This window comes from Trichoderma reesei, assembly GCF_000167675.1.
Source record: "Trichoderma reesei QM6a unplaced genomic scaffold TRIREscaffold_9, whole genome shotgun sequence".
Classification (NCBI taxonomy): Eukaryota; Fungi; Ascomycota; class Sordariomycetes; order Hypocreales; family Hypocreaceae; genus Trichoderma; species Trichoderma reesei.
The window spans coordinates 1041635-1051793 of NW_006711156.1; the positions used below are offsets into that span (position 1 = coordinate 1041635).

At 38.5% G+C, this 10159-nt stretch overlaps 1 protein-coding gene across 1 annotated transcript; it reads right to left on the reverse strand.

Moving 5' to 3' along the window:
• Positions 1-2816: 2816 nt before the first annotated feature.
• On the reverse strand, positions 2817-4464 carry TRIREDRAFT_61576 (uncharacterized protein; the record flags this gene model as incomplete). The annotated part of the gene is made up of 2 exons (XM_006965467.1): positions 2817-4004; positions 4228-4464. Coding segments are annotated over 2 exons (1425 nt in total), but the record flags the coding sequence as incomplete, so codon positions are not given.
• Positions 4465-10159: the final 5695 nt, after the last annotated feature.

Genomic DNA, 10159 nt, shown 5'->3' on the forward strand with positions numbered 1-10159 from the left:
CCGCTCCTGGGCCTGGGCCACGGCCGGGGTGGCCTACCCTATAGCCGCCGCCGGACCTACCCTGGAGCCCGCCCCGGGTCGCCCGCGGCCGCCGGCAGAGGCTGGGGCTGCTGGGCAGGAGGAGGGGAGCAGAGGGGGCGGGCGGCATAGAGGGACGGGTGGCGACCCGAGGAGATGCGTGCCCATTGCGAATCGTCGACCCGTGCGAGAAGAATGTCCAAAGGTTGGTCGAATGAATCTTCCGTTCGGTTTCGTGCCTTTTCTTCTTCTTTTCTTTTTTGACTTCATCCATCTCCTGCCCGCCCGCTTCCTCGACAAGCCCGCACCTACCCTACAGCCTAGCCCGTACCTACCCTATACCTACCCTGTACCTACCCTGGAGCTCCGTACAAAATGGCAGCCGGCCACCCGACGGCGTACCAAAAGCCCAAAGCCCGAAGCCCGAAGCCCAAGACACGCAACCGGAGACCAGAGACCAGAAACCAAAGAAACCAAAAAAAAAACCCAAGCCCAGACCCAAACGGCGACCTGGCCCAGCGCCTACCCTATACCTACCCTATACCTACCCTATACCTACCCTAGAGCCCTGCAAAACTCTCGGCCGCCTGCCTACCCTATACCTACCCTATACCTACCCTAGAGCCCTGCAAAACTCACAGCCAGCTACCCTATACCTACCCTACACCTACCCTAGAGCTACCCTACACCTTTCGGCAGAGTGCCTACCCTGTACCTACCCTGTACCTACCCTGTACCTACCCTGTACCTACCCTGGAGCCTGCCGGCGACTCTAGGGTAGCCGCCCCCCTCGGGACTTGGCCGCTCCTTCCGCCCCCTCTCTCCCCCTCTCCCCCTCCCCGGCTCGCGCCCACGTCCCCCAAGATCTCCGCCAATCCTCCCCCCCGCCCCCCGCCTACCCTGGAGCTCCCCTTGGACCCTCGCCCGGCCCCCTCATGGGACCTCTAAGCGCGCGGGCGCCCCGGCCTGCCAGGCTTAGGCTTTTAATAATATTATAATTTTAAATATTTAAGTAATTAATTATTTAGAATTTTACTTAAATATACTTTAACTATTTATTATTTTATTTTATTTTAAGTTCTTAATTTATTTATATTAAGTTTTATTTAATAATAAACTTAAAGTTTATTTTTAAAAAAATAATACTTTAATATTATATAATAATTTAATTATAAATAATATAACTTTATTAAATTATAATTTCTTTTATTTATTAATTAAAGTTATTAATTATATATATATATATATATATATTAAAAGTTTATTTTTTATTTTAAATAATAAAGTAAGTTATAATTAATAATATAATAATTTTTAATTTTTAAAATTATTAATATATTTTATATTATAAATTTATAAAAAATATTTAAATTTATATTATTATATAATTAAAATAAATTAATAATTTAATTATTATTTTTTTTAATTTTTAATTTTTTATATAAATTTTAATTTTATATATTATTAAAAGTTATATATTTTTAATTTATAAATAATTTATTTAATAACTTTTTAATAGCTAATTTAAATTATTAAATAAAATATATTTTTAATTTATAATTTTTATAACTTTTAATTATAATTAAATTTAAAAAAAATTATTAAATATAACTTAAGTAATATAAATAATTTAAAAGTTTTTTAAGAAAACTTTTTAATAATTTTTTTTTAAATTTTTTTTAAATTTTTTAATATTTTTTTAATAATTTTTTAATAATTTCTTTTTATAAATTTAAAAGTTTTTTTTAATTTTTATTTATAAAACTTATATTTTTAATAAATAAATATTATATTAAAATTTAATAATATTAATATTAAAAGTTATATAAAATTTTAAAATTATAAAGTATTATTATTATTATTATTATTATTTATTTACTTATTTATTTACTTTTTTATTTTTAAATATATTTAATTTTAATAAATTATAAAAGAATTAATTTTTTTATATTATTATATATAATAAATAAAAAAATAAAATAAATTTATATTTAATAATTTATTAAACTTTTATAATATAATATTACTTAATAATATTATTATAAAAAAATAAGCTTATTATTAACTTAATTAAAAAATATTAAATAATAAACTTTATATAATATATATATTATATTATATATAATAATTATTATTTAAATAAAAATATATTATAATATAAAAAAGTATTAATATAAAAATAATAAAAACTTTTATTAAAAATCCTTTTATTTATATTATAGTATATTTTTATTTAAACTATAGTAGTTTATATATAAAATATATAGTAGTTTATATATAAGGCAAAATTACTATATATATACTATTAAGTCTACTACTATATACTTAATTATACTATAAGCTAATAGCAGGCTTGTTTTTATACTATATAAGGTTATAGCTCTAGTATTCTTAATTATTACAGTTAACCTTAGAGCTAACCTTATTACAGTCAGCGACTTAATTATAGCGCGAGATTAAGAGCAGCACTTATTATTATTAGGATAAAGGAGGCAGCTGCAGCAGCAGAAGAGGCAGCAGCAGAGACAGCAGATACCCTAGTGTTAATCCTATATGCCCTCTATCTTATAAGTATAATATTCTTAACAGTAATTACTTCTAGTATAATACTATATTTTAATACTTAAGTATAGGATATTTTACTTAGGAGGTTAGTCTAGCTATTAGTATAAACTACTGTAGTTTAAATAGAATTTTATAATAGTATAAATAGTAGGACTCTTCTCTAGTAATAATAATATTACTTAATATTATTTTATATTATTTATTTAATTTTACTATCTTATATAGTCTATTTATTAATGCCAGTCTTCTGTACCTATAGCACTAGCTATCCACCCTAGCTCACTGACAAACTCGTCAAGGCCTGCCTCAATTGGTGTATCCAACATGTTGGATCTGCTGGGAATGACCTTTGGTGAGGCACGATGTGCAAAAGTCTGCGGAAGAAACGCGTCCTTGCTATCCTCGCCGTGTCGTGGCAAGCTGTATCCCTGGAACGAAGACAGGGGCGACTGGGATAGAGGGGCGGGAGGGAAGTGTCCCTCGTCCTCGTTGCTGGACAAAATGTCGTCGTCATCATCTTCATCATCATAGAAGCTCATGGGGACATCTTCTTGAGATGGACTTCCGGTGATATGGTCTGATCTTGTGATAGGCCATTCATACTGCGGCCTTGTTTCGTTCATGACGGCTGAGATAGGCTGGCTCTGCTTTGGTAATAGAGACGGTACTGTGAGGCTGGGTTTGACTACTGTCGTTGAGGATCCGGCCTCGGTATTGTGTTTTACAGTATCGGATGATGAAGAGCGTTGAAAGGGGGGTGGCGAGAGAACAGTGGCAAACGGTAGACTTTCTGAGACCGCAGAGGCTGCAAAATCCTCATCGTCCTCATCATGCTCGATGACATCCTCTGGTATCTTGAGCGGTGGTAATTGAGCAGTGTGACTTGGGAAACGCAGGGGTTTGTGGCTCCCTTCCCGTAGGATTCGGGAGAGTGAAGTTGGAGAAATGTCTCTTGGTCGGGCACCCTCGCTGAGTGATGACATATGACGGCCAGAGCGGGCATGTGGTGAGGGGACTGTGATAACGTTGTCGTAGGCGGTAAATATGGTTTCTTGCGAGCAAGCAGAGGCAGCACGTTGACTGTCTGGTGTCTCCAGTTTGCGAGAAAAGAATCTCTTCCATGAGCGTGGTGACGTTGAGCGAGACGATGAAGATGACGAAGGTTGTGGAGCTGACTGGGAACGTCGTTTGTTTGTGTCCGGCGAGAGGGGCGTTGGTGGTAGCGGCTTTATAAATTTGGTTGCCGGGTCCATTGTCCTGAAATTTTCCAAGTTCACAGATGTCGTGGACGCACTTCTGAAGCGCGCCGTGCGTTCGATGGGGACTTGAAGAGTATTGACTGTCTGACCGGGCATATATGGGCAGGCAGTTGTGTGAGGCATCGTAGTATCAAATGTTTCGGTTGATCCGTCTACCTCGTACTATGGCGGCGCAAGTTAGATTTGGAAAAAAAAAAAAAAATAGAAAAAAAAATAAAAAAAAATCTGATACTCTGTGTGAGACGGGTGAGAATTGTTGGCTGACAAGGGGCAGAGAGTTGTTATACCCATGGATCAGGATCAGGAATTAATAACCTGCCCCAACGGCTGGGATACTCGACGAAGCGCATTGGGATGATAGCAGAAAGTGAAATTTGTGACTTACATAGTAGAAGTACGTGTGACCCATCTTTAGGCCACCACTTGTCTTGGGATGGTGCGGGCTCCCATCATCGTCCATGACGTTCTGGAATGCGAAGCATCCTCTCCATTGGCCCTGGCCACGTCTACTGTCCCGTTCCATGCTATAGCACATGGTGAAATTGTCCCAAGAGCCAATGAGGCGGACGGATCGGACAGATGGCTCCGTCTGACTGTGAGGTTGGGGCGTCAGCTTAGGTCTGTTCCAGCGGGCTAGTGATGGGCTGATCTGAAGATTTGTAATTTCGAACTGAGGGTATCGGCAGGTGCAGAATGCACGAGTGCGTCCGGGATTGGGAGAGGGGTAAGCCAGGAGTGAAGATTCAACTCGAAGAGATTCCCGTCTATCTTGTGTGGCCCGCGGAATCCCACCGGGCAAGCATAAGACTGGCAACGAGAGCAGGGTGTAGACATGAGGTGCAGTGTTGAAATGGCCACGGCGTAACTCATGAGTCCGTGAAGCCAATGTGTAGGGCAAACCGGCATGAAGCTGCGCGGCAATCAAAGTTCAATGGACTCATACCAACGAGCGAGCAGGTCAATGCAAGGGGTAGGCAATGTGAGCGGGCTGACGGCCACACTAATGAGCACTTGACCTGGCAAAAGCCAACAAAAAAGGGAGTACTCCGTCCGGGCTTCTGAGAAAGCAGGGCCTAGACCGGACAGAGTGAACAGCCGACCGTTCGAGGTGCGGGATTCAGTGAGACACGGAACACGCTGAGCCAAAGGCCGAGTAGACCAAGGGCTACCAATGCGCCCTGAACGAGCTGAGCCAGAAAGCGAGAGACGATAAGTGGGAGGAACCGGTCGAGCCCGGTAGTGAGGAAGGGGAACGCTCGGGAGACAAAAGTAAAAAGAAAGAAAAAGAGATAAAATAAAACACAGACAGATGTTGAGGATATTGAAGAAGGGAAAATGAAGGGAAAATGAAATCCAACCAAAAGACAAGGACAAAGGGGAAAAGAAGAAGAGTCCGCAAGACACTCACAACATAAATGTAACAAGAGTCGTTGTTGGGTCCATTGTGCTGAAAGGCGCGGGAGACAATCGACTCGAGTATCTGGTTTGGGTATAAGAGTCTTATGAGGGCCGATAGTAAGCAACCGAGGACTGTCTCGTAATCCGGCGATTATCTTACAATGTCTCGCGCTAACGTTGGCTGGCAGAGAAAGTCAACGTGCGAGTCTATTCTGATGCAGTATTCCTTGGGCGTCAGAACGGAGCAGAGTTGAGAGTGAGAGTGAGCTTGAGTGCGTGAAACACGGCGGGCTGAATGGCATGTTTGAAGAAGCGCTGAAGCGAATAGCGTTGTGAGGTGATTGGCTCAAGGGCGCGGTTTAACTCCATGTGCTGCAAGCGCCGCCATCTAGCCGTACACTGGCAAGTTGTACTAGATATGGTGGTGGAAACCGGTCCCTGGACGGTTGGATGAATTTTGGTCGTATTGCAGCGTTGGATGGAAGGGAGGAATAGGGGGGGCGAGACCAAGAAGGGAGAGACGGGCGCTTAGGACGATGAAAGAGAACGTCGTTAGACGCGATCCCGAAAGTCGACGGGGGTTGTTCAAGTAATAAGTGGCAAAAGATTTTCACCAGAACGGATAGAAGCCGCGATCAGCAGGGATTCTGAGCAATGAATCGGACGAGCTGAATTTGGCAAGAAGTGTTCCAAAGTGGCGATGAAAAGATGGTATGAGTCTGGAGCTTCATGAGAGCGGTAGATTGTCAGACCAGAGGCTCAGTACAACAGCTGCGATGCTGCGGGGTGGGAATGCAGCAGAAAGAGCGTGATGCTTTCCAGGCTGTTGATGCTGATGTTGGTGACGACGGCAGATCTCTTGCGGCCCAGAGCTCAGTAATAGTTTCCCGGGCCAGCAGCGTGACGACAGAGGCTCCAAGGGTCAGCCGCCATAACACCCAGAGGTGGAATCCGGAGAGGCAGGCTGACTAGCGAGCTGGCACTTGGAGGTGGTGTGAGCGATAGTGTTGTACGAACCAGCGATAGTTTGGTTTTGGCGTGATGCAGACTCCGGGATGTTGTCTGGATTTCCGCATCTGAGTAACGGGCCTGGTCAACGGGACGGCTCCTCTGAGGTTGTGACAAGAGCAGACCTTGGTCGGAAAAGCCGGCGCTGTGCCCATCAGACAAGCAGAAAGCAAAGCTTGTTGGAAGCACAAGATACCACCCGGCGGCCTCTGCCCTGAAGCACCTGGCTCAAAGCCTGGAAACATCAGTCCCCGATAATCCCTCTGGCCGGATGCCGTGGCGATGCCGGACTCAATTCAGGTTTGAGTTTATTGAGCTCAGCTCAGCCGGGGAATGGGCAGCAGCCGCCTGATCCGGATCCCAAGAAAGACGCTTTTCTTTGGGGCCGGGGTCCGAGCAGGGGCACGATTTGGCCACGCAGGCACGGAGAGAGGCTGATTGGGTGATTGGGCGGCATCGGCGTGGTTAGAGGGACCAGAGAGATTGAACGGGGCCGCACTGGAGAATCAGCGGCGCCAATCATGGGCGCGATGCCGTGAGAGGCATCGGTTGCCCCCCCCATGATGCAAGTCGAGGCTACATACTGTAGGAGCCACGATTCCCGTTAGCAAGAGCATCAGCCCACAAACAAGTGTGGTTGGAAGAAAGCGTCCCTTACTTGCTCTCATCGCTTGTCGAGTGGACGGACGCTTTCTCAACGCGATATTACTGGCAGCTATGCTTGTGTGCCTCTCTCCCTTCCGCCCTTGACTGCGCCCTCGGGGCGGAATAGGGAAGCGTCCAGCTGAGGTTTGATTTGTCGCTGCAAGGGAGCGTCACCAGTTTCGGCAATGGATCTGAATGGATGGCTGAAAGAACGCCAAGCGTCTAGCCGGGGACCGGCGTCGCAAGGATTTCATGCTGAGCGACGGTGAGGTAGTCTTGAATCTCGTACATGGTACTCGCTGCGATCATTGAAGAAGATGATCAGGTGCAACGGCATGTAAGCGTTGTGCTTCCCATGGAGGAGGAAGTGCTGTTGTGATCGGTAGCTGGCGAGTCACCTTGATGCCTCTCTTGTGTTCCGAGCACGGTTCCCGACCGCCTGCTGCTTTCGTCGGAATTTGCCTATCGATTACATGTCCTGAGGCACTACGTACTCATGCATGTCTCAGGTACAGCACTCGTACGGGTACCAACACCTTATACCTAGGTACTTAGGTACCTAGATGCCCCGGTAACCACTGCACCCAAGGCACCGGCAGATTGCATCTGATTGCCCAGGTGTCCAAACTGCAATCTACCAAACATGTACGACATGCGAGATGCCGAGCTTCAGGTCGCTCTTGGTCTGGCTGATGCGGATTCAATCTTTTTGCAATGTCGTTGTGAGTATCACCTTGGACGTACTCGTACCTTCGTACCAAGGACTGAAGCCGATGCATCCAGTGAAGCGTCACCTATTCGAGCTGATCTGTAATGACTTGACAATTAGAAGCCCTGCCGTTTATGCCTTGACCTGTCTCGCCTTGCCCTGACCTCCGTCTTGTCTCAGCCTCTTTATGCACAAGATGCCAGGCCTAGGAAACAAGTCCATCTACTCATACTAGTTAATACTCGGCGGGTTAACTAATGGCCCGGCCACAAGGCCCCTGCCTCTCCTTACTAAAGAGGCAGGGACCTAACCTATATCTTTTATTAATGCGTATCCTTTTATTATAGCATAACTGCTATACTATAATGCCTAAGTAAAAGGAAAATAAAAAAAGAATTAATAGCTATATAAAACTGCATTTAAGGTTTTTTTTAATATAAAGATTAATATATTAAGTATTATTATAATAGTATAATTTATATTTAAAAATACTAGGAAGAATATACTTATATTTATAGTATATTAATTTAGCATTTTATAATAATAATAAAAGGCTTATTTTTTAATAATAAGTTATATGCCTTTAATACCTTTAACTTTTTTAAATCCTAATTAATTTCTTAATTTATTTTTTTATTAAGCTTAAGGCTAAGACCTTTTATATAAAAAAACCTAGGAATATTAAAATAATAATTAAATAAAGTCTTTATATAGCTAGAAGTTATAATAATTTTAATATTATTATTATTATTATTATTATTATTATTTTTTTTAATATTACTGCTAGCAGCGCTATTAAATAATAATATTATAATATAGCTAGCCTTAAGGCTTTAATTAATTTTATTATTTTTTAAGTTAGCTTTTTTATTAATCTTAGGCTTTTTTTTAACCTTTTTAAGCTAGGTTATAAGTTTAAGGATTTTTAAAAAATTAGGCTATAGTATTATTCTTAAAAGAAAGAAATAATAATTATTATTAACCTTATTTTATTCTTATATAAGTTACTATAATATCTCTCTCTTTTTTAAAGTCTTTTAACTTTAAAAATATACTTAAAATGCCTTTTTTTAATATTTTTATTTATTAATAGCAGCCTAGCTATAAAAGTAAGGCTTTAATAAGGCTTTAGCTATATTTAAGGTATATTATTATTATAGCTAATATTAATACTTATAAGCTTATGCTTAAGCTTCTTTTTTTACTTTCTGTTATTATTAAGCAGCTATTTTATTATAAAGCTAGGTAATAGTATAAGCGCTATTAGTAATACCTTAAATCTAGCAGTAAGTCTTTATTTAATGCGCTTTATATTAAATTTAATAATCTTAAAGTTATTATATCTTCTTATTTTAATAATTTAAGACTATTATATAGTTTATATAAGTAATAGCATTTTAAATAATATTTTAAGTTAGGCTGCTTAAGATTTTAAGCTTTTTTTATATATTTTATGCTAATTTCTTAATTAACTATAGTAAGATTATATTTTAAGTAAGGAGGCTAAGTAAAAGTAGCTTTAGCTATTACTTTTAGCTATAGTAAAGTAGTAATAGTACTAAATTAAGGTTAAAAGGCTAAAGGCTAGCTTTTTTAAATTTAATATAAATATAATAAGCTTTAAAAGCAGCTTTATATATTTTATTCTATTAATAAAGGAAGTTATATTTTATAATACTTATACTATTAAAAATTATAAACTTTTATAAAGACTTTTACTACTACTACTTAAAATACTAATAAATACTAATATTAAGAGGTTAAAGAAAATAACTTATATATAAAAAAAGCTTAAAAGGCATAATATTAAAGAGATTATAATACTATATAAACTTAAGGTCTTTATAAGCAGTAAATCTATTTATTAATAAAAGCTAGTAAATAGTTTTTATCTTTCTTTTAATATAACCTTATTAATAATATTTAGTTTTGCCTTAAATTAATTAAGTTATTTTTAATAAGTAGCTAAATTAACTTTTAATTATATAGCTTTTAAAGCTTAAGCTAAGGGTAAAGGAGTTATAATTAAAATACTATAGCTATTATAAAGCTTATTAAGTATTATTAAATTTAGTTACTATTTATATAATAACTATATTTTTATTAATTAAGGCTATTATATAGTTTTTAAAAATAACTTTTATAAAAAGAATAAAAAAGAAAGGGATAGCTTTATTAATAGTATTAATAATATTAATAAAAGTTAAAGACTTTTTATTTCTTAGCTAAAAAATAATTAAATATATATTACCTTTTTTTTATATTAATATAAGTTTTAGTAAGCCCTTTATTTATTTAAGCTATAAAGGAGTCTTATTAAAGTTTTAGAAGTTATAAGCTAAGATATTAAAAGCAGTAATTATAGCTTTTAACTTTTTAAACTATAACTTTAGCTTACTAATATTAAGCTTTATTTTAGCCTATTATATTTCTTTAATCTTTACCTTTTAAAAGTATAATTTAAAATGCCTATTTTTAAATTTATAAATTTAATACTTACTAAAATTAAGGACTAGTTTAAATAATTAATAGTAATAAAGAAAGTTAGCTTAGTTAA